Source organism: Eucyclogobius newberryi, unplaced genomic scaffold (assembly GCF_026437365.1).
Source record: "Eucyclogobius newberryi isolate DKJ021-1_F unplaced genomic scaffold, fEucNew1.0.hap1 SCAF_2, whole genome shotgun sequence".
Classification (NCBI taxonomy): Eukaryota; Metazoa; Chordata; class Actinopteri; order Gobiiformes; family Gobiidae; genus Eucyclogobius; species Eucyclogobius newberryi.
This window is the reverse complement of record NW_027315834.1, coordinates 15,320,206-15,345,696: the sequence shown is the minus strand read 5'-3', so window position 1 is coordinate 15,345,696 and position 25,491 is coordinate 15,320,206. Positions and strand designations below refer to the sequence as shown.

At 39.8% G+C, this 25,491-nt stretch overlaps 1 protein-coding gene across 9 annotated transcripts in view; it reads right to left on the bottom strand.

The window, feature by feature from the left end:
- The window catches only part of syt1a (synaptotagmin Ia), a 108,502-nt gene that overhangs the window by 10,102 nt on the left and 72,909 nt on the right, over positions 1–25,491 (bottom strand). For 2 of the 9 annotated variants that reach the window (XM_072453674.1, XM_072453671.1), the window contains 6 exons: positions 16,327–16,520; positions 11,532–11,704; positions 8,531–8,659; positions 3,261–3,428; positions 2,566–2,733; positions 1,250–1,367 (listed from right to left, as the gene is read on the bottom strand). In XM_072453674.1, the coding sequence (XP_072309775.1) occupies positions 1,250–1,367; positions 2,566–2,733; positions 3,261–3,428; positions 8,531–8,659; positions 11,532–11,704; positions 16,327–16,492 (922 nt within the window). In that variant the 5' untranslated portion in view covers positions 16,493–16,520. Of the gene's footprint in view, positions 1–1,249; positions 1,368–2,565; positions 2,734–3,260; positions 3,429–8,530; positions 8,660–10,113; positions 10,259–11,531; positions 11,705–16,326; positions 16,521–25,491 lie in introns of those variants that run through there. The other 7 variants (XM_072453675.1, XM_072453672.1, XM_072453678.1 and 4 more) reach the window with 6 other exon arrangements.

Below are 25,491 nucleotides of genomic sequence, written 5' to 3'. Positions count from 1 at the left end.
GTTCTTTTCCTCTGTATCTAACTGCGTTGCAACTATGAAATTTCTCCATGTGTGGACAATAAAGGATTATCTTATCTTATATAACATTGTTTTCTTCCCAAAAAATCTGTAAAGCCTAGTTTGGAAGATTTAACGTCAGTATCTGTTTATTATATGATGTTGTCCTAATGTTCTCTCGAACATGTCGAAATGTCTTGATTTTCAAAAACAGTGCTCAGATGACTATAATTGAATCTTTTTCTCTGATGGAACACTCCTGGACAAATGAGGGATTACGCTGACTTTTCAGTAAATTGCCAGGTGCAGATTGCCAGAGCAGTCAGCAGGGGCCCCCATTCACACGGCTCTGCTCTGTTCACACTTGGCATTTGTCTCTCTTCATTCTGTCACTACAGAAACGTGCAGCATTATTTAAATGAATGAAAATGGAACTAAAGGCAGCCTTGGTAATTTACCAGGGAAAGTGCCAGATCAAAAATGCAGGGAAATCAGTTCTAGCTTCATGTGTGAATGGGGCTCTGGAGGAAAAGTAAGAATGTCTCCATGGAGATAAGCAGGTGGTTTGCCCTTTGCTAGAAAAGTTACAAGTCAGGTCTGTGGAGACACATCCTCACAGCAAGGATGCATGTTTTTCCAAGGTTTTTTCAGTGCAATAAAAAAAAAAAAACACCTGTAAAGAAGTACAGTATTTTTCAAAGTTTTGGGCGGGGTGCGACTTATTTATTTACTACTTATATTTATACTTATACTCCGGAGAGACTTATATGTGATATTATTTGTTATTTTCACACTTGCAACTGCATTTCATACTCCAGTGCAACTTATATATGTTTTTTTCTTCTCTATTATACATTGTTTGGCTGGTGCGACTTATAGCCTGGAAAATACGGTAATTGCTTCTATTTAGCACACTCATTCTTTTTTTTTTTAAATCTCACGCGGTGGTGCAGAACACAGAACAGGGCCTATTTTTCCAGTGTCTATTTTTGTCCTTTGCTAATGCATAGTGCTGTGGCCCCATGTTGTTTGTGAAAGTTGTGTGCTTGTGGGCGTCAGAGGCAGAATTCCCCTCCTTTTCCATCAACGTGCTCCGTTACCATGACATCACGACACACTTTCAACACTTACTTGTTGTCTTATTGCGACATTGACTCTATTACTGCCTGCTGTGTGCATTCGTAACCGAGAGCGTTGCCGTGAGCGTTGCCGTGAGTGTTGATGTGCTCACAGAGATGGCGACTCTCTTTACCTGATAGGCCGCCCACGTCCATCTTCTTCAGGTTCTTGGCCTCCAGGACGACCACCGTCAGCTTGCCAGCAGTGGGGACATAACGCAGAGAGAAGCAAATATCGCCCAACTTCTCTTGCTACGGAGCACAAAGTTTGGATTAAAAAACAGTAGCAACATCAGGTTCAATTTAATTAAGTAATGGATCAACAAAGACATTTCAGTTTGAGTTTACATCAGATCTAAAGCTCGCTCATAATAGACCCACATTCATTGTTAAAACATGTATAATACTTTTAATGCAATTATTAAAGCAACAGACTGATATCCTTTTGATGTGTACTCTAAAATGTCAGAAAAATACTTAGAAAAAACCTTATTAACCCAAACAAAGGAGTTGCAGTGGCAGTAAGAGCAGTTGTTACCCGTCAACAGCAGAGACTTCTCTGCTCTTTGATATTTCCTTAGAACAGCTAAAGGCCACCTGCTCGTTTTTAAGTATAAGGTCACCGCGGGAACATGGTCATTCATATTTGATCCCAACATTTAACTTTGGCGTGTGCACTTAAGACGGGTTACTTCAAAAATGCTGTCAAAGTTTGTCTTCCAAAGTGCAGTGACTCCCACTGGAAACTCGAAAGTATACACTCATTTAGCAATCAGAAGTAACGCATTGTCAGTTTTAATGTCGGGCATGGCCATGGCAAACGCTGTTACTAACGCATGAGAACAATGTGCAGAAGAGGCGGAGGTGCGCAGTACTTAACAAAATGATCACTCCCCGGCCTGTAATCACTATCTATTACTTCTAAATGCCACTTCACTAGAGCTGGAGCATGCACCTGATAAATATTTCAGTATGAGGTGGGAGCCAGCGCTGCCTTCAACGAAGTACTGAGCCCTGTGCATTAAGCCGCATGTATAAAAAAAAAAAAAACGTATAGGAAAACGTTTTAAATAGCCAATATGAATATGTACAATCGTAATTAACCTTCATTTAAACAATGTTAGTACTAAAAATAAGGTTCTCCTAGCAGCACATGCTATATGCCATGACATTTACCATGGAAATTGAATCTCCTGAACTGCTGCCTGGAAAGTCATACTCTATTAATTGAAGGGGAAGTGTGGACATCTGATTAAGTGACATTTCTGGGAGAGATGGATTACATCAGCCACGCTACTGCATTTGTGGCTCGAGCTCATACACATCGGAAATAATGAGAGTGCTTTTGTGAGTGTTAGCATAATGTTAACACCAGATTTTGAAATGTAAACTGTGACCCTTGGCACTAAAAACGGTGCGCTTCTGTGTGTGCCGCCGCTCTGGGCCATACCTCCTCCTTCTCGGCGCTCTGCAGATCCCGCCACTCTTCCGTTATGTGACTGAAGTCCACCTTGTTCATGGGCACCTTGATGTCACCAATGGCGTCGTGTTTGGAGAAGCGGTCGAAGTCATACACTGTCAGTATAAGCGTCTTTCCGCCCAGCTCTACGTAAGGAACCTAAGAGATGGCGTAAATAGAATATACTAATTAGAATAAGAGTATATGTTAGAGTTTACGTAGTATTCATAGACACAATATCACGGATAAGTCTGGCTCACAGTAAATTTGATTTAAAATACAAATAAATAGAATAATAATAATTAATAAAAGCGTGACCTAGATTTTTTTTAAATAGAAATAATCATGGTTCTTCAAAAAACACTTTTCAAGCTGGGGTACTCAACTTTATTCTTGCATTTTAATTAATTTGATGTCTTTCCCTCATAGAGTATATTGTAAAAGCAGCTCGTTGGAACAAAATTGGACCACAACCCTGGAAGGAAGAGCCAGAAGCGGCGCAGGGTTTGGCCGTCCGAAAAAAGCAGTGAACAAACAATATTCGTACATGTTAATTTTGGTGATATACAGAAAGGGTTTTAAAAGTTAGGAACCAGTTAGACATATTTAAATACATGCCCCCTCCTTTCACAATTTGATAATCAGGTTATGCAGCTTCAAGAAATTGGTTTATGTGAGGTATTTACCTTAAATGTAAACTGTTCATTGAAAACAGGATTGAGGGTCTTTCTGTGGACCTTGGTCTCAAACTTCTTCTTCTTGTCGGGCAGCAGGTAGACCTTTACATATGGGTCAGAGGTGCCGCCCATGTCCATAGCAGGCAGCTCTGCCGCCTGAATAATCCCCACAATGAGCTGAGGAAGAAAGATAACGGTTCAATAGAGACCGTGGTGCACACAAACGACACATACAGTATAGGCCGATAAAAACTGCAGGGGCACCAGCTTGTTAAGGTGGAGGTCGTTATTATTTCTGGAGGGAAGTGAGGATGAGTTGGTGTCAGTGGACAGAGATGTGGTGCCACAATGAGAAGGTCATATCTGCTGGGCTGCCAGTGGCCACAGAGTTAGCAAAGGTCAGGACGTGTCAGCTCTGCAATGCGAGACGTTTCTCTTTACCTGAGGCTGATAATTGATAACCGCAATGGGGAGGCTGTGAGGCTGATTGAGCTGCCAGTCAGAGCATCCACTTAGGAGCTCTCAGAAGGCCCAGCTAGTCAGTCAATCAACTTCCTATCAGCCGCCATCAAGCAGCAATCTGGAGGCTGACCAGGGCACTGAGCCATGAAGCTGTACAGTTGTCAGGCGGCCATCAGGGCACTCCCATACCAGGGTACGAAACGGAGTGGACGATGCAATGTAAGTGAGAGAAATATCACTGGACCAGACTTTTTTCTACCGGAACAAATGGAGCTTTCTGTCTCCTAAAGTGCAAATGACAGGTTCTCAGGCTTTTTGTATTATTACTTTGTTTGGTAGGATAGTTCCCGTGGTGAATATTTCTCATAGATTTGCGTCAGTGGAGTTGCATTTGGTGAAGAAAATTTGAAAAATAAAAGAGTAAAATGACAGGAAGTGGAGCTGAGTGCTAAAACAGAACACCCCTGTTTAAGTTGTCAATAAGCGACGTTACATGGAAAATGCAGAGACAATTTACACGCAACGGACACATTTTTCTGACAATTTAAACAGCAATTCAACTAAATAAAGGTGTTGCCAGGTAAAATCATAACTAATGTGGATTTTGTCCCTTGTATACAGTAATGGTTGCTAGGTAACAGACTTGGAATTACCTCTACCACATCTGCTGCCCATGTCCAACCAATAAGAAATATTATGAACTTTACAAAAATGGTCAAACTGGGAAAAATTGGACGATTTCCTTTTTGTAAAATTGTAAATATAAATCATGTAGTTCTAAACCTGTCATCTGCACTTCAAACAAGCATCATTGTGGAGTCAATAATAACATAAATAAATAAATATCCTCCTGTATGTTATGTGTGCAGTGATTACCATACGGTTTTACGTCACAAAGTAGTACTTAATGGCAGTGAATTGTGTATTGATTACATTGACACACACAATGTTTCAAAGATGGTAATCAGTTATGAGACACTCAAGAAAATGCATTGAGGAACAGATGGTGCATCATAGAATAATTAACTACTCTCCAGATTATGCATCGTTTCCCTGACATGACCACTGCAAACACTCGACAATGAGTTCCTGTCATGAATTCAATAACTAGAACAGGCTCAACGTAATTGCACCCTAAATGCATCTTACAGCCGTCTGCTATATAGGACGCATATCAAACACATGACACACCACTATTAGAACTGTCATCTTTTCAGAGATAAATGTATAGAAAATAAAACTCACCTCACATGTCCTCGCACCAAAGCACTTCTTACAGTTTATGAGGGTTATTTTTTGGACAACTCCAAAATAAGCAAACAAACAAACAAACAAACAAACTGCAATCTAATTTCTAAAGTGGGTGATTTTGTGTGACTAAAACTCCAAATTTATGTGCTTCACGCAGAGCACTAATACAATGTTATTTTGCTTCCGTGAATACTTGAATGAGCAATTAAAACCTCATTAACCAGGTAATGTCTTTAATTTGCTCATTTTCCCATTGAGTCACTCAGATAAACCAAAAATAACTGCTTTTGGGTTTTTGTTTTCCTGTTGCTTTAAAAGGTGTGTAACTGTTACCATCACCTGCTAGATATGTCATTTGCATTGCCTAGAATGTTCCACTGTACGACGTGAACATATCTATCTTGCATTTATTTAACTTTTCCTTTGCTAAAAATATATGCATTAACATGAGAATAGGAATAAAACAAAATAACATACCAGGTGGATGAATGTAATGCTACGGAGGAACATTCCAGGTAGAAAAGCAGGTGGCAGACGAGGAGTACACATGTCTGTAGATTTTGGAATATATTGCCAGTATTGGGAAGTAACTACATACATGTACCAAAAATACATATTCAGAATACACATTTTGACCATAAATATTCAGGTACAGTTACTCTTTCTATTGGTGGCATTCATTGACACTTTTCTAAAATCAGATGAATACAATGCAGTATTAGATCATAAAATGTAGGATTTGAAACATACTAAATTCATTAGTATATAGTGAGTACATGTGCATTTTTTTCTTCTCTAAATTGGGATAAATGTTTTCTTATTTTATGAATACCAAACAATGAGACAAAGACAAATAGTTATTTTATTCTTATGTTATGTTTTCACGCTATAATATGATGCAACTCATTGTGAATGTATTCTAAGTATTCAGAATACAGAACTCTAAGTAACGGAATACATTACATTCTACATTTTAATGCAGGTATTCAGCATTCTGTAAATAAATACAAGCATTCTTCCCACCTCTGTATATCGGTGAGAACGTGTTAAAATTCATTACATCATAATGACTCTGAAATTCATATATTCTGCCTGGACACAATACAAATGGCCTGCTCTTGACTGGCAAAGAAAGCAATGAATATGGTAATGATGTTGAAAGTAGGAATGGCATTATAATTCCCTCCCCGCTGTGCTAAGAGCTCTTTTTGTGCTTCATTTGCTGTGTATTTGCCTGATCTCGCCGAGTCAGTGCTCTCTGAGTGATTCGGGTCTTTTACAAACCCAAAGTCTCATTAGTGTTTAAAGCCAGTGTCATCAACACCAGAGGCTTCATCCACAGACCTCAGTGTCATTACTTTGATCTGCAGCTTCTCCACTTGTCTCAAACACACAGCCAAGCAGTCACGTCATTATTCCTAAGGCTCAATGCTACTGGATTTGCTAATATATTGTATCTTTGTGCATGTTTATTAGTAATGAAAGACAGAGTGAGGCAATCTTTAACGTCAAAAACGTGTGTAAAAGCTGTCAGCCATTCATTATCAGCAGCACCAGCATGGAGCCTATTTTCACCACATGCAACTAACCCTAACCCAGTATAAGAATGCAATTGTTCCAATGTTAAGAAATATGTTATACAAGTTTTATCGTGCATTCTCCACATTTACAAAAATGCTATCTTTCATAAAGTATGAACTAAAGTATGGACAATTCTTCATAAGTCAGTGTGGTGATGTTGGACTTTAGCGCTGCTTTCAATGTAATAGATCATCAGAATAATAATAGAGAAACTGAGAAGCTACGGTTTTACCACTTCTGTTGTAGCACTAATGCTAAGTTACAGAACTCAGAGTTTTCTACAATGCAATGGTTATTAATCTGACAGCAACAGTTTAGAATGCAAACTTCCACAAGGAACCTATTTAGGACCTCTTTTGTTCTCTGTCTTTATTAATGTTTTTTCTTTAATTGTGGAAAAAAGAGTCAATGTTAATTTATGCAGGCGACTCGACTGTTTATTAAGCTGCAAATTCATACAATAATTTTGTCTAGAGAGTTTGACCTGCTGTATGAAGGGGTTAAAGGAAACAAGCTTGTTCTTAATATAAAAAACTAAAGGCATGATGATAGGCTCAAAACAAAATTTGGCACAAGGATCTGTATTAAAATTAAACATTGCTGGGAGAGTAAACAACAAATAGTCAGAGCTAAACTGTTGGATCTGGTCATGGAGAGTAGTCTGTCTTGGACCGATCACATAAACACTATTGATAACAAAATGGGTCGTAGCATTGCTGTAACTATGTCATTATGTCAAACGTGACAAAGTCTTTAACATTATGTCACTTTTCTTATTGTTCTGAAGTGTGGTCTTCTGCATCTCAAAAAGATCTAGCAAAAATAAGAATAGCTGAAAATAAAGCAGCAAGACTTGTTCTTGGTTGCTCGATTAGAACAAGCAGAGAACTGATGTATTACAATCTGTCGTGGCTTAATTTAGAAGTTACATTAGGCAGCTTGATATACAGCACAATGACCTTAAAAAGCCTGCTTTGTCTATTTGTATATATAGATTATTTTGTATATAATATAATCTACTGTGATTCCATTCAAAGGCATAACATTAGAACTGCAGCCAATGGTCATCTCACCAAATCCCAAATCCAACTTTATGAACTGCTTTCCTATTCAAATCTGTCAACTCAAAAATAAGCAATCATTTAAAATTAACTGAAAGAGTCATGGTAGTCATGTTTAAAATTGTAGTGTGCACTATTATAGACTAAAATTTAACATAATTTGCAAAGAACTGTTAAATTATTACAGTAATGAAATATAATGAAATGGAATGATTGAAAAGCATTTTATTGTACTTGAAATTTAATCTGTTTTTAATTGTAATGGACCCAGGAAGACTAGCTGATTGCACTGCTTTCAGCTAATGGGATCCATTTAAATAAACAAACAAACAAACAAACAAACAAACTCTAGCAAAAATAGTGCCAAGTATACGATATTGAAAAACCTTACTAGATTTGTCCTGAAATAAAGCTGGGCTAAAAGTGCAGCGCTGAGTGCCAGTGTCTAATCCCCAACTGCCACTTCCCTTATGTTTATAATGTGGAGTTATCCAGCCCACAGAGGAGTAGTGCTGTTCACGCAGCGTGTCTATTATCTGTCACACAACATCTGGAGCCCACAAGTTGATGTTCTTCTTCTCCCAGCATCTTAGACTCATTGAGTGGAAAATAAAGCAGATGGATATCTAGAGGGGCCTTTTTTAACTCAAGCAGAAAGAGACAAACAATTTACAGCAGAAATCCCTATAGTATAGGCTGAGTGGTAAATGCACTAGACCAACAGCATAGTACAACACACTACAGTGCACAGATCGTGTTTGAGTGGTGATGTCGTGAAGGACTATACATAATTTTGGATCAGTTTTATTCTGGATGGAATGATAAGTTGGACCACCTCAGAGTCTGGGTGTGACCATACTTACACAGGAAGGGCTTTCAAAACAACCACACACAGACAATACAATCTGGAGAACCGAGTCTTACCGAGTTCTCTGTGAAATTGTAATCCAGGGAGTATTGTAATTTGCCCAGTTTCTGGTCCTCCTTAGGCTCAGCTTCTTGCTGCTCCGTTTCAGTCAACCCTGTTTCAGCATCTTCTTCATCCTTCAAGGCCTGAAGGAGACACCCACCAATAGTCAGTGTCGCCTGTTTGCCGCCCGGGCTAGCGCCCTGCCAGCCGCTCCCCGCCCAGGTCCTGCCTGTGGACCTACTCCTGTAAAAGCTGCCACTTGTTTTATGATAGATAAGGGAACGTGGGGATGCAAGCACTAAAACACCAGTTAACACCAGGACATGCTCTGTGATGCATAAAAAGCCCAGGGCCTGGTCCCCTGATGTCCTAACAGTCTGAGTGTTTCAGTTAAAAGGAGAAAAGATCATATAATAGTTTCAGAGATGACAGTTAAGAGCAGGCATTGGAAAAGGAAGGGGAGGGGTAAGAAATGTACTGTCAGACGTAGTGTGGGGCAGAGAAAGATGGAGACATCTGGAAGAGACCACAATCCTTGTTATTTGAGAAGAAGACCTTTGGTTACTGAGAAGAGTATTAAGAGTGAGCCGTGAGTGTCCTTAGCCTGGCAGGGGTGTGAGGGGAGTGGTAGCAGGTGAAGGGGAAAGAGGCTGGGGTTGGTGAGGAGGATGTCAAGGACAGTATAGTACAACATGCGATAGAAGAGGCACTAGTTGTCAAAGACATTCATTCAGCATCAAAAGTTGCCTTTTCAAGATATCTCTTTTTCATGCATGCAGAGCATTCTCTGTCATACAAACTGGTGCTTGTTTGTGAATCCCCATTCCTGAGTTAAAGGATGCCTTCAGGCACAGTCGCATTGTCATCATAGCCTTAAGCTTATGTAACCCTCTATGTAGATGGAAGCTAAGAAGCATCATGCCAGCGGTGGGTGGGAGGTGTTGGTAATAAGGGGTTGTAATGTTCTTCCGGGCCTGCTCCTATTTGTTTGTAAGATTGCTAATGTGAAAGCAAAAAGCTGAACATCACTGATTCCTTCAAAGTTTCCACTGAGCCATATAGTCTCCTCCTTTTGGAAATGATTCAAAAGTTGGTCTCATTTGCAGTGAAAAATCTGACGCAAGTAAAATGATTGAGAAAAGTGCAAATGTTTTTAAGAATCACTTCACTTTTGAGTGAAAAAAAGGTGGGACTGATTTCACCCGAATTGACAGATGCAACTGCACACTTCGACTTTAGTCAGAAGCTTCCTTTTCATCTCTAATTTCAAAAGGACATTTCCCTGTAGAGCCTCTCAATCATTCCACGTTTGCCTCCTGCCACGTGTTTGATGTGCAAATCTAACATTCAAAAGGCAAGAGACTTTTGCCTGGGATAAAATCAGTGTGGTTCAACTTTGTCAGTGCGGACCCAGTGTTTTCTTCCATACGTATATATGTGCATATGCAGTTAGTATGCACATATATACAGCAGAGATACATGTACTGTATGCATAGTTACATATATTAGCTTCTATGGGAGTAAGTTGTTGTCAAGAGCCTATTTGAAACATCAGAGCAGCAGGCTTAAGAAGATCCAACAGCAATTGGGAACCTACCGCCAGTGACCATCCCGAACAGTCATCAGACACAACACAGATAAGGAGGACATAGAAGGAAGAAAAACAAATTAAAACAACCACACGCAAGTTAACACACATTTCTGGCTCACCACGAGAAATTACTTGACTTAAAATCTACACCCAACAATGCTATTTATTATCTGCACAGTGTTTTGGGCTTCTCCAAAACCCTGACCAACTCTCTACTGTAATGTGTTTATAATAAATCAGAGCATCAGGATTGGTAAATTATCTTCGGTCAAGGACACACTAGAGCAGGGGTGAGCAATTATTTCCCTCCGAGGGCCATATTCGAATCCAGGCAAGTAGCGGCGGGCCGGCCCACGATCATTGGTGTGAAAAAAAAAAAAAAAAAAAAAATTTATATAAAATAAAATATAACTTTCTGTCAAATATAGGCTATTGAATATATTATTTTATTCATTTAACATCATATTTATTCAGGATACAAGTGCAGACAGATGCCTAAAGGCAAAAAATAATAATAATATATATATACTTAAATATTACTTGGCATGTTTGGCGGGCCGGATTATAAAGACAAACGGGCAACTAGTGGCCCGCGGGCCACAGTTTGCCCACCCCTGCACTAGAGGGTTTAAAAATAATCATGTGCAGATATTATAACATTTGCAATTATTATTTGTCTTGTATGAAGGACGACAACACCCCACACCTTTGGTCTTTGTGGTTTTACTTGAACCCGTTTGTCCCGTTTATAGATGAAACAGAAATTAAACTTGAAATTGAATGTTGATACAGTGTAATCTAACTGTGCCATGCTTATTGACTATGCACTTTGAGTCTAGGATACAGTACATACTATTTAATATGTGTGGCATTTAAGGAATTCCCATCAACCTCAAAGTGTTTTGGGTAAAGTATCTACCTACAAATCAAAATAATGAAAAGTTAAGACGATCCAGGCATAATTTCAGTTTTGCAGTCTTTGCTCACTGCTTTGGGAAGTCTTTTCTCGGGGTGAAAACCATTTAATTACTCACACTCTTCAAGAAGTGAGCAGGTCCTTATTTGAACAAGGAAACACTCACAGGAACCCAAATTCAGAAGACAAAGTGAAATACTGTTTAAGATAATCTAAGTTGCTACATGACTCTCTCCTACATATCTGAAATTAAACTGGACGCTTGTTTCACTCTAATCTGTCAACAATAAACTTAAACTTAGATGAAATAGTACACAGACATTTAAAGCTGTTGCCCAATTTGAAATAATGTTAATAAATATATAAATAAAAGTGATATACATACACATTTCCAACTTATTGCATGCAAGAAAAAAAAATCAAACAAACTTAAAATGAATGACTATCTTTAAATCTGAGTAAAGTAGCACAGAAATGGCTTGTAAACACAACATTTGAACGTTTTTACCTCGGTTTTGGTTCCATCAACGACGTCCTTCATGTTGATAGCGTTTTTGCCCTTGTCTTTGCCCTTCTTTTTGTTTTTCTTCTTGAATATCCACTTTTTGCAGATGCAGAAGCAGCAGGCTAGCACCAGGATGATGGCCACAAATGCAATGGAGACAATGGCCCAAGATGGCACTGGAGACAGAAAGAGAAAGAGATTTGAAATGAAACTTTGGGTGTAAATGAAACAATGATGCACCCTGAAAAGAGAAAAATAACAAGTTGAGAGGAGAGGGGTCAAAGCAGATGAACTTTGTGATTGTAGATGTGAGACAGGAGCAGAAAAGCAGAGTTTCTCTGCATCGACCCCCTGGTTTGGACTATCATGAGGTGTCAGAGCCTTAACGATTTGTTCTCACTAACTCAAGACGGGACTTCACAAAGCTGCTTCACTCAATTTAGTGGAAGTAACAGATCCAGGCATTTTCTCTTGCCTTTAAAAACAAAAAATACCCAGCAGCACCCAGGCTCTGAGACACTTTTGTGGGTGGCAATTTCACAAAATGTAACACCATATTATTGTGATAATTAATAGTGTATTAACAGTTATTTAAAATGTATTTTTTAAAACTAATAATTTTAGAAAAACAAAATAGAATTTGTAACATAACACATTTATTAAGATTATTTAAAATATTTGCGCCAAATAACAAGCGATGGCATGAGAAACAGCCCTTTGTAAATAACTATATAAAATGCATCTGATTTTTGTCCATCAAATACACACATATGACATGTATTTGTATAAGTGAAAATAATACCAGCAGTATATAAGATAACCCGAGAAACACTTTCAAGACTTGATCAAAAACTCAAAAAGACTCATCAAAAAAGATATTAGAGCCTACAGTCTAGTCGTGACAATGCTCAGCAGGTTTCAGCAGGTTTCAGCAGATCTGGTCCCGGTTCAGCGGTCCAGAGGGAGAAGCAGACAAGAAAAATCAATTCTCTGTTGACCAAATCAATAAGCACTCTCCTCCTTGCCCAAGAACAGTAAGTGATGCTCTAAAATAACTTTGGAATCTACCGCTTTGGCCTCAGAGCCGTGTGGTAATGGACGTGACACTGGAGAGACTGGGTCCAATGAGCCACACAGGAAGAATTTTATTTTGCAAGAAACTATGGACTTTAGATATTACTGCCAACTTATACTTAATTTAATTTATACTTGATCATACACATAATGCATGAGAATATAAAAATATGATGCTATCTCACGATTGATAACACCTTTCATGAAATTTCCCCATGTGGGACAATAAAGGATTATCTTATCTTGACACACAAAAAGAGTTATCACAGAGGAGGCAGACATAATGTGCTGTCAGTACTGTTAGTATAAAATAATGGCGCACTTTGTACATTTCTGGTGGAGGATCCATCACCTGAAATGGCAATAATATTGCCTCTCTTCCACAGAATGGTATTATAAGCTTCTCTATCTCTTCCTTATTCAATTACATGCGTCTCCGAGGAGTTTTATGCCATTTTGTGGAACAACAAACAATAACAAATAGCGTTTCAGACCCTAAACCTAAAGAAATGTTTGTGATGTTAAAACTGCTGATTTTTGTTCTTACTTATATTACAGTTAAAACATATTTGAATAACTGAACAAATACTTGTTTTTGTTACAGTCAAAAGTCTATTCCCTGTTAGTCCAATGCTCCCCTGTATTGCTTAATTAAAGCAACCTGATTCCCAGAAAGCAATAAAAGCATCCTGTAATTAACCACATTGTGTGCGTGTCTTTCCTCTGGAGAGAAACTGAGCGACAAAGTGAGGAGTGAGTGAGAGGGAGTTTCTGCCGGTTTGGGCTGTTCAACTTCCACCCTGTAACCGTGGTTCCACTGTGTGTCACGGTGGGACAAATGAGGCTCCTCTAATGACTGCACTGTGCATCCACAAAGACTTCATCTGACTCCACTTTTCTGCTTCGCCATAGAAAAAGGCATGGGGCGTAGGAAAATGTACTGACATTTGCAACACTGTGGGTGACGTGAATGTATGAGGGTTCAGCAAGTTTTCTGTATTTAAAAAAAAACGATTGAAAAAAATGCTTAAGGTTCCACTCTTGATAAAGTGGTTGTGACACGAGTCACAATAGTGAAAATAAATGACAGCTCATTTTGAAAATGAAAGTTAAATAAGTCTGTTTTAGCTCCATACAACTAAAATGTGTACACAGTCACACATTTCAGCAAACTAGTATTATTGATTTGCATTGAACTATGAGTCCTTCTCAGAGAAAGCCTAAGGTTTGGTGTGACATGTGCAGTATATTCAGGGCTGAGATAAAGCTAAGACTGGACTTGTCAGAGGAGCTGAGTGATTTGGTCTCTGAAGTCTTCTCCCTGAAGCTCAGCACATTTGAGCTGTCTCAGAATGCCAGGGAACAGTTACCTCAGCACAAAGCAACATGTTTGTTAGCTTTAGTTTTTAGTAGGGGCTGTAACAAAACCATTGATAAATATTATAAATGCACTGAGGCATTCATTGGATGTATGGCTCAATTGGTAGCTGCTTTACCTTGAACAAGAAAATGTACAGTTCTTATTCACATTGTTCTAGAGCAAGAGCTGCAGCCATGATGAAGATGGGTCTGGACAGTTGCATTAACTGGCCAGAGAATGTGTAATATTGCATCTGCACAATATCCACTTGCAGAAGCTGACATAATCCAATATGACAAGACACTGTTGGTCAATTATCCTTGACATATCTAGTTATGTACAAAAACAATGCACCCCACACTCTGGATGGGACCATCACATCTTATTTATGTTTGAATGTATAACTGTGCTCTTAATCAGATCAAATAAAATTACATTCAATTGGATTGTCATATCTACACCTTAGACATATTGGAGACGAAGTCAATAGTAGTGCAAGTCCTTGTTTTAGCTTGTTTTATTTTAGCTGATGATTTTATTTAAAACCGTGTGGATAAAGTCGGGATTTGTTGAAAGTGATCTGAAGTGGCTTCAGTTGCACCAGGCCCTGATGGCGTCTCATGACAGGCGTGTTTGTGTAAATAAAGGGCACATCATTGGGCAGGGGCCTGTAGCCAGAACAGCAGGCAGACCGTGACAAACAGCTCTGCTCACCCACCACACTAATCCCCTCCAAGAAACTGGCTGGCTGCTGATTGAGTCACAAGTCGGGAATGCGCACACATTTACAACAGAAAATGATATGTTTCACTGATAAAAATGAAAGTCACTGATTTCTTAATGCAATTTTGTCCCTATGCAAAGTTAGCAAAGCAAAATCAGAAAGTAAAGCATAATTTACATGATTAATTGCCCTAAAATGTCAATGGCTTGTCTGTGTTGGGAGTAATGGCTGTTGGAGGCAGCAGTCACGGATCACACAGCCTCGCTGTTCAAAGACTAATTATCATTAGGAAGTGAAGCCTAGAGTGTTTGGAAACTGACTAAAAAAGTCAATACACTGCTTTCCCTGAAGGCAACTTCAGTGTTAGTGAGAAGCCACTGTTTGGTGGCGAGCGATTACTGAGCCTGGATATGGTGTCTGAGTTTCAAAGTTTAATTCAGGAGATTTTTTTTTAAACTTCAGCTAGAAATTGATAAATGCTTATAATAAATAAATGGAAAGTACTATATAATGAATACCAATGCAGTGATTGACATTCACTGTGGTGCAACATGATCATTTTTAAAGTGCATCTTGCAAAACAAACTCAAAAGTGTTTGAAAAGTTTGACCCAGGATGCAGTGACACTTTTTCATTTGTGTCCAGAAGGCCGGGTTTGGGGCTAATCTCTGGAGCTCAGAGATGTTTCGTGCAGATCCTGATGGACAGCACACAGAGAAGTCAGTCTGGCAAATGTTACATCTCCATCTGAGCAGAGCCACAGCCGTCAGGGTTTAACTGAGTCTCAGTCTAACGCAGACCTCCTGCAGTATCGGTGACTGTGGAGTGTGTATCCTGCTCTTCCACTCGCATATTTGTCGTTAAATCTGCTTGCTGACATTCTCCAGACACTATCGATATTTTCACAGCGTAAACAAGTCTTGGGCATTCATCATCAGTCTGACAGCACTGGGCAGATTGGCAAATTGGCTTCTTTTGATGAAAAGGATGAGGTGAGAAAACACCAATTTAGGACTCTATAATCTTTGGGAATTATTTGGCTCAAAAGAATTGACTTGAATTGCACTTGAAAGAGGAGCCTCACACACCCACACAATTTCACAAAGTCATTGCTCTCTATAGCTAACAATTATGATTATTATTACTATGCCTGCAGGTGTTAGGTGCAAACATTAACCAGGCTCTGCAAGTGTAGTATTGTTAGGAGTTATTATGAAGTAATCCAGTGCAGTGCATATTCAACAACCATTTATAGAACCAGCTCTATTTAGACTGAAACCAAGCTGTTTATATCCGTATGATATTGGTTAAAACTGAGGGGACTTTTACGAAGGTTGTATTTTACAACTAAAGTTGGAGATTAAACTAGTGATGGAAGAATGTATTCCTTTAATGTGCATCAGCATGCTCATGAGTCATCACAACAACAGTAGCAGACAGTGAATATATTTGGCTATTGTTAGAATTCACAGGGATGATCTCTGTGGGAAAAAAAAGATACGCTCTATTTAAACTCTTACTGAAGTTCAAATATAGTTGAGCTCTATCCAGCAAAACACGATTTAAGTTTCAGTGTTTAGTGTTTTTTCAGAGGTTATTCAAAGCATATTGCTAAATGGGCAAAAGGTAACCACACTTACATGGGATTTTGTTGAGTTCATTCATGAACTTGTCCTTGATCTTGGAAAAGGCCTCGTCCGTCTCACCTGTCCCGGGTCCGGCAGAGCTGGTGCTGTTGGAGCCGGCGGCGACAGATGAGGCGGTGGTGGCAGGCGCCGCCAGTGCTTCCCTTCGACTCTCGTTCATGTTGCCGATGGGTTCAGCCAGGCAGCTGCTGGAGACAGAGGAGGAGGTTAGTTTGTTCTGCTGCTGAGACAGATGCATGTCAAAAGGCACAGCTCTGGTTTTGTCAGATGACTGAACTGACGCAGAGCGAGAGCAGCTGCTGGAGCTGCCCGAGTAAACATCAGCCGGGCTCCAAGAAGAATTGGCCAAAAACAGAGACTCACTGCTTACACTAATAAAAGCATATTTCAAATTGCTTATTTCTTCTACAAGAAACCCAGGATATCATGACTTAAGGAACTGTAAGATTGATTGACTAGTGCTCATTAGAAAGCAGAGCGGACTGTCCCATCACACAAGCACAGGGCAGGTGTATTTACTTTCACATTCAGCTCATTGTGAGAAGCAGGAAGCGATCTGTCACTTGCACTGTGTGTGTTTGTGGGCTGCACGTTGAAGGGCGCTGCAGGCCGTACATGTGGAGCTCCTCCGCCTGCTCTGGCTGGTCATCACCTCCACCTCTCTAAAGCCCTGTTCCACGTGAAGTTTTTCCACATTATCTCAGATACGCCTGGGGGCAAAAACAGGGGCTCACAATGTATCATGACTATAAATGCGCTACACCTCTCTCCCTTAGGAACAGACAAGTAAATTGAGCTCTACAGTACAGTATGTGTTTTCTTTATGTATAAAATATAATTTCATAATAAAGCGATCATTGCATTGCACCCAAGCAAAAAGTTGCAATGATAATGTCTGTTATTATTATGTATTTATCTATTTAATTACTTATTTAATATAAATGATGTATGTAATTTTGCTTTGATACATTTATACATGAATCATTGAGGCTTTGGACAATAAACACCTTCGCTCAATTAAGTTAAAGAACCTAACATAGTAGCTCGAGCCCATGAACTCAACCACTGCTGGGTAATGGCCAATTACACTGGACAGCTTTGAGAAAAGTTGTGAAAAAGATGATCAGATCTGTCAGGAGCTGGCAGGTCAAACCAAGTCCATGCCTGAAACAGAATCTCCTGCAGCGGTGATGACAGAGAACAAGTGCTTGAAACAGCTGTAGTATTGCAACACAAAGCACACTTGTAATCACATCTTATTGTTGCATTACATTGTTTGCCATGTTTTACTCTTGAATTATGGCGAAATATTGAATTTAATACTGGAGAATTGCGGCTTCTTCTTGTTGAAATCTCCAAAATTGCTACCAGTGATTTAAACTTGCAGAAGACCTTTATGTCTCACACGCAGATATTTGCTGCTGAACGTGCTTCGAAGACAAATGAATTAAAAACACCAACAACCTATAATCCACGCTAACTTTTCATTACATAATATTTTACTGGGTGCATGGTGCAGCAATAAAGGCTCTTAACTGAACAAAGCAGCCCAGGGTTTAGCCAAGCCCTCTCCACCTCCTCGGTTGAATGGACTCCTACGCACGTCCATCTATGTTCTCTCAGCATCACTTTGGTCTCCTTTTGAAACAAGCAAGGTGAGCGTGGGGGCCGGTCGGCGAGAGCGAGAGAGAGATCTACTCTTTTCAATGACAGGGACGTTTCAACACAGGCAAGGACAACCGTAACACAATGAGGCTCTGTGGAGTGCAAGTGGGTGGAATCTTCAATAGAAATGCATTGATCATGACCTGTTTGTGCAGAGCAGTGGGTAATACTTATACCTGACATTAGAAGCTCGCCACGCTACTCTCTAATCATGATATGGAAAGGCTACAATTACACTAAATACAGTTCTTATTGCAGACAGTCGGACATTTCATCTATAGGAGCTGATAGCGATACATCTGAAATTGGTTAGATCTTCCAGTATAAGATCTCAGTATACTAAAACTTCAATCAAGTTTAGAGACAAAAAATATACCTTGTGTGTTGAAAGATTATATATAATGCGACAATAATTTAGCAAATAAGAGCAACGAAGTGGAATGAAGGGACACAAATAATTAAATAAAATGTAACACAGCTTTGCAAACATCTGCAGAAGCTTGAATAAGAAACGCACAAAAACCTGCCATCGTGTGGGAAAGATATACATGAAATATAAGCCAGGCAACCACCCATTAGTCTGTTATGCCGGTCACATTAGGAATCACATCACTGGAGCAAAATATTCAATTTGCTCACATTTACAACTTAATGACTACTTGCTCATTCAGACATGAGATGACAACTTCCGTATTATCTGGAGCGTTTGTCAGGCCTCGCAGCTGGAGGTCCTCTTAAAGAGATGGTCTCATCTGGAGGACCTTATTTTTCCCTCATAGACAATTTAAGAGCAGTATTGACCTTACATCCAATCCGAGGCCTATCATTTTCATGTAATCATCCGGCATAGTCTGCATCATAAAATCTGCCCCGTCACTATCGTGATCCGCAACTTCAAATAATTACACAAAATGGCCGTAGCGTAGCCATAGATAGATGGACCCTCAAAACATGCTTTTCTTATGCAACAAAATGGTATACAGTGTTTTGCTTTCATCTCAAACCCTCTCTGGAGGTGTGCCACTCAGGTGTAAATCCCCAGCCCAATTACAGTGACGGCAGATGGCCCAGCAGTGTCCCAACAACAGTGACGCTGCTGGCAGCTCCTCCTCTCGCTCCTCGCACTCCTTCCTCCTTTCCCCTAACTGGGTCACCTCTCTGATCTCACATTGCCACTACCCTATTTGCTGTACTCCATTTCCATTTTTTTTTTTTACGACATGACAAGCACTCTAATGAAGAAAAACAAACTAACCTTTTAGTTTCAGCCAGTATTCATGTAGGGAATGACAGAACGCTGTTGTATTTGATCATTAACATTGGTTAATCTGATTCTCTATTATTTACCAATGGCTGGTAAAAGCAACCATTTTGTGCAGCTCTGCAAGGCCACTACTGTTCGAAGTAACCAAATAATATCAGGTTGAATACACAACACAAAAGAAATTCACAATACTAATTTCTTGCATATTTATAAAAGCACTACATTAGACTCCATCCTCTCATTTACTGGGCTTGACGAGTTGATGAACAAGAACATATTTACTTGATTACACACAAAATGATATGTCTCAGCTCTGCTACCACTTGGATTCAACTAAGCACATACAGCAGGTCCGAGCCTCTTACTGGAGAACTGCTGCAGGTGATGATCTTTCAGCTGCAACACAGTATTTAAATCCGACTGATGCAGTGAGCAGATTCTCATTTGTGAAACGACCATGTGGAAAGACAAATCCTGTGGTCATGGAAAAGATGTCACTGTGTTTGAGAAGGGTCAAATTATTGGCATCAAGCAGAGAAAACATTTAAGGAGAAGCAGAGACTAATCTACAGATCTGAACCCCAGTGAGAGTGTTTGGGACAAGCTGGAGAAGGCTTTGTGCAGTGGTCACTCTCATCATCAATACAAGATCAACTGGTGAAAAAGAATGCGACACTGGATGGAAATAAATATATTAGTATTGGAGAAGCTTATTGAAATGATGCCACATCGAATGTGTGCTCCAATCACATATAAGGTGGTCCAGGTGATATTAGTATAAGAACGTGACATTGAGCAGGCCAGATTCATTATGGGCGGAGTGACAGGTTTCATACATGCTATGAATTCTTTGCCTGAGGCTCACAGAAATTAAGATGCAGTTGAGGCTTATGTTTTAACCTTAAACCCAATTATATTGGTGCATTATTTCAACAAGGTGTTCGGCGGACATGTGTATACAATACAGAAATAACCTCGGGTACTTATTATCATAATCAAATGCACTTGCAAAATTGAATGTATTTGAATGTGAAAGCCAAGAAACCCATAAAAATAACTTTTTATAAACTTTGCCACAAGCCTAAATGTAAATGGAAGAGAGACAAGAACTACTGGAAGGTAGAGACAGTAAATGGATCTAAAATGTTATGCCAAACATAAATGCACACACAAGCCAGTAAAGTGTAGGATGTTGTTGAGCTGGAATTAATATCCCTGACATTGACTTTATGTAGCTCCCATTGAAAGCAAAATTCAGCCCAAAATGCCCAGTGTCTGTTAATGTAGTCGATATTATTTTTCTCTTTATAAGGAGTCCTTATGTGCACTCTCAAATACAAACAATAACTTTTATAAATATTAATTAGATACATCCATCCATCCATCCATCTTCTGCCGCTTTATCCGGGGCCGGGTCGCGGGGGCAGCAGTCTGAGCAGGGACTCCCAGACTTCCTCCTCCCCAGACACTTCCTCTAACTCCTCCGGGGGGATCCCGAGGCGTTCCCAGGCCAGCCGAGAGACATAGTCTCTCCAGCGTGTCCTGGGTCTTCCCCGGGGCCTCTTCCCGGTGGGACATGCCTGAAACACCTCCCGAGGGAGGCGCCCAGGAGGCATCCGGAACAGATGCCCGAGCCACCTCAGCTGGCTCCTCTCGACGTGGAGGAGCAGCGGCTCTACTCCGAGCTCCCCCCGTGTGGCCGAGCTCCTCACCTTATCTCTAAGGGAGCGCCCAGCCACACGGCGGAGGAAACTCATTTCGACCGCTTGTATCCGCGATCTTGTTCTTTCGGTCACTACCCAAAGCTCATGACCATAGGTGAGGGTAGGAACGTAGACCGACCGGTAAATAGAGAGCTTTGCCTTTCGACTCAGCTCCTTCTTTACCACAACGGTCCGATGCAGCGACTGCATCACTGCAGCCGCTGCACCGATCCGCCTGTTGATCTCACGCTCCATCCTTCCCTCACTCGTGAACAAGACCCCGAGATACTTGAACTCCTCCACTTGGGGCAAGGACACCCCACCCACCTGGAGAGGGCAAGCCACCTTTTTCCGGTCGAGAACCATGGCCTCGGATTTGGAGGTGCTGATTCTCATCCCAGCCGCTTCACACTCGGCTGCAAACCGTCCCAGTGCATGTTGCAGGTCCGGGTTTGATGGAGCCATCAGGACAACATAGTCTGCAAACAGCAAAGATGAGATCCTGTGGTCCCCAAACTGGACACCCTCAGACCCCTGACTGCGCCTAGAAATTCTGTCCATAAAAATTATGAACAGAACCGGTGACAAAGGGCAGCCCTGGCGGAGTCCAACATGCACTGGGAACAGGTCTGACTTACTGCCGACAATGCGAACACAGCTCCTGCTCTGGTCATACAGGGACCGGACAGCCCTGAGCAAAGGGCCCCGGACCCCGTACTCCCGGAGCACCCCCCAAAGGACACCCGGAGGGACACGGTCGAAAGCCTTCTCCAGATCCACAAAGCACATGTGGACTGGTTGGGCAAACTCCCATGAGCCCTCGAGCACCCGATGGAGGGTATAGAGCTGGTCCAGTGTTCCACGACCGGGACGAAAACCACTCTGCTCCTCCTGAATCCGAGGTTCAACTATCGGTCGGATTCTCCTCTCCAGTTTTAATTAGATACAGTAAGAGTAATAATGAAATGTCACAATAAATGCCAGCGAACAAAGGTAAACAGAAAAATGTGCCGAATAAATATTCCTCACATTTTGGCTTGTAATTTTTGAACACATTTGAATATGACGGACATAAAGCACTTGGCAGATTGTGTTGTGACATTTTCCTTCTGTTTCCAGGACGTGAGGACTCAAAATAAATGACCTGCATTGTTGAAAATGCGTCTATCAGGTCAAGTGCGAGCTTTGTGATAAGTGCCTTTCTTTACCCACATGAACAAACTAAAATAATAATCATAATAATCATAATAACAATAATGAGCATAATCTGTTATTTTGTTGAATTCAAGGCTTAAGAGCTCAGATTTTTCACTATCCCCTCCCACTACGCCACTTGTATTTGTGCTTAGTCAAACAATTCAGACTCCACAGATCAAACATGTCCAGTTCAAAAATGAGTAAAAACACATACATTAAAATCAGCAGCTTGCTACGGTGAAATGCCATGGATCTGTTTCTATTATCGAGCTATTTTAGGTCAACACTACAGTTTACAATTAAATAAGTGTAAAATTATTATCCATGTACATTATAGCATAATGCTAAATACCTGAACAATTATATTACCATAGTCTTCTTTAATAATGTACTTTAATCAAAATATCTAACCAATCCAGTAAGTAAAAGTCTTTACTGTGGCATTACGATGTTAAACTTTACAGGAGTCCTCGTGAGGGGGGGGGGGCTAATCTGGTGAACTGGAGCGGTCAGTGAGGCCTGGACTCCCATGAGCAGGTGCTGGTTCGCTGAAGCCCTGTAAGAGCAGAGTCCTTTATGCAAATTGATTGTGAGCTGAGGTGCCTGCAGTGAGGGGAGATAAGAGGAGACAGAGAGGACCCCTGGCTACTTCCCCTTGTCCGGTGAAGCCTCTTTACTCACCTGAAGCCAATCTCAGGGGGTAATGGAACTGGGAAAAGTTATTAACCCTGCTTTGCAGCAGGGGCAGGACAGCTCTATTAAGTCGTCACACAAAGATTCCCCTATTTTCAATTACTACTTCCAGATGGTAAGAAAGTTAGAAAAAAATCTGCCTTATTTTGAACATCTTGAAGGGATCTCCAATTGCAGGACTATTTATCAGCGATTTCTTGTTTCTTGTTTCTTTTTCTCATTAGGCATAGGTCTGGCACCCACTATTTATATCACTGTTAAAAACACTTGTGTTGTTAATTGGTGCAATGGATGTTATAAAATATATCATCTGTGCAAGCAAAAAGAAGGTACTTTGGGATATATTTGGTCACCATTAATATTAATAAAAACACATTTGAACATAAGCAAGAGAGATTTTTTTTTATCAATATTCTTCCTCTAAAGTCTGATTTCTGCTCCAAACCACAAGCTTTTACTGACAGAGGATTGGCTGTGGACGTCTCAGTTAAATGATCCAAGCAAATCATTGCCAATTAGATAAGACCGAATCTCAATTAAACTTACATTCATTGCACAGCCCTAATGTAGGATGTGCTGAATCAGTGAGTCTTTTTCACTGTACTTATGACCATTTTTAAGTGAACCATTACCAACTGATTCGTGCATTAGGTTTATCCATTGTAATCAACAGTATACATGGCCAGAGGTCTGGGCATGTGTTCTGTATCTTTGAGACTGAAGCTTTACCCTCCACATTTATTGACCCTGCGTCCTGGCGTGCAGGGTCGAGTGCCTCAGGAGATGTGCCTGTTGAAATCAGACTCATGGAGGGGCCAGGCCAGGAGCTAAGCTACGACTACAGCCAGGTGAGTCATATAAAAAGAGGCTAATTGCTCAGTCACCGCCTGCCCCGAGGGTCACCTACACGATCTCTCCCTGGCAACCACAAGAGGCAATAAATAACAAGACACTGAGACGGAGAATGGCCACGACGTAATGGCCAAGAAGAAAAAGACATGCTTGGAGCATTTAGTTTCCGGCATTCAAACATTTATTTAAAAACAGAACAAATAAGAAATGTAGTTAATTGGCAAAAAAAATAAATTGTGCCATTTGAAAAAAACGTCCAAGGCTTTAAAGTTTATTTTTTGTCAAGCAAAGTTTTCAAAAGCCAAATCTATTTGATTGCAATAAAAATATACTCTCATCCTATCAATTACAGTATACTTAATGTAATGTGAACAAAGGAAGATTTTCAAGGAATCAAGGAAAAATATGTAAAATTGGTAGGGTGGTCGGAGCCATTGTCCCAGCTCCCTAAGGAGAATACTGCAAATGTTTATTTTTATTTTTAATTTATAATGTATTTATACAGGGAAAACGGGAGAACCTCTCCTTTTCATCAGTACCCTGTCAAATACAAAATACAAAATAAAACAAACAAACACATGATATCCTAAAAAATCCCAATAAAAGATTCAATAAAATATTCAATCGATCAATAAAGTTAACAAATACAAACTGGGATAAAATCATGTAAAACAAGAGCACTGGTTCAGTGGGTCATGTCTAACATAACACGGGTTATGTGAGTTCATGTGGTTGTCACATTGTAGGACATTTCTGTTGTTTTGTTACGTGATCTATCTGATTTTATTACATCTTATAACGCATTACTATGGTTATGAGGATGTGAAACAAAAATAGTAATTATATAACCTTCTAACTTTAAATCATTTTTATGGTTTATTTGAGTTTGTATTGCCAGAACAATGACTTGTTATTATGGTGATGATAATGACACAAAATTGAAAATGATAATTTAATACATACATATTACTAATATATATATATATATATATATATATATATATATATATATATATATATATATATATATATACATATTACTAATATATATATATATATATATATATATATATATATATATATATATATATATACATATTACTAATATATATATATATATATATATATATATATATAAAGAAGAAAGAAATGGGTCAGTGGTTCCTTGATATAAAGTGCCTTGAAGGTAGAAAAGGGCTGTATAAATGTGACCATTTCTATTTAGCTGTTGTTTTTTCATGCCGCCCACTATTTCACACCTACACACTCTCCCGCAGGGCCCGGCTACAATTATCACAATTGAGATGGTATATCAAAGCAAATTACTCTGACTGGATTGCTGTCCGAAGATTTAGCTTTGGCAAAAAAGTGTGTAATTCAGAAGTATAAAAAGTAAAATAAAAAGTGTAGTAAATGTTTTGTTCTTTTGGATGACAGAGCCTGCACATCATCAGCTGTTATCATCGATGACTATTGTTGTTCTGAAATGCGATGTCAAAACACTGCAGTTAAGCAGTTACTGTTGTTTTGAAGCAGGCGGCACTTGAGATGCTCTTTCACATGGCAGCTGACCTTTTATTCAGCTCACTGTGTGCTTGATTTACTGATAATCCGGGCCCTGTTTAGTGACTGACTCACAGTTGAATACACAACATCTCATTTGGTTTATTTACGCAAAAAGAAGGCATTTATTATTAGTAGTCAAGTTAACGCCACAGTATAAATTTCTAAAAGTTCACTGCGATTATGCAAATATGTACAATAATCTGTGCATGTAAGAAAGAC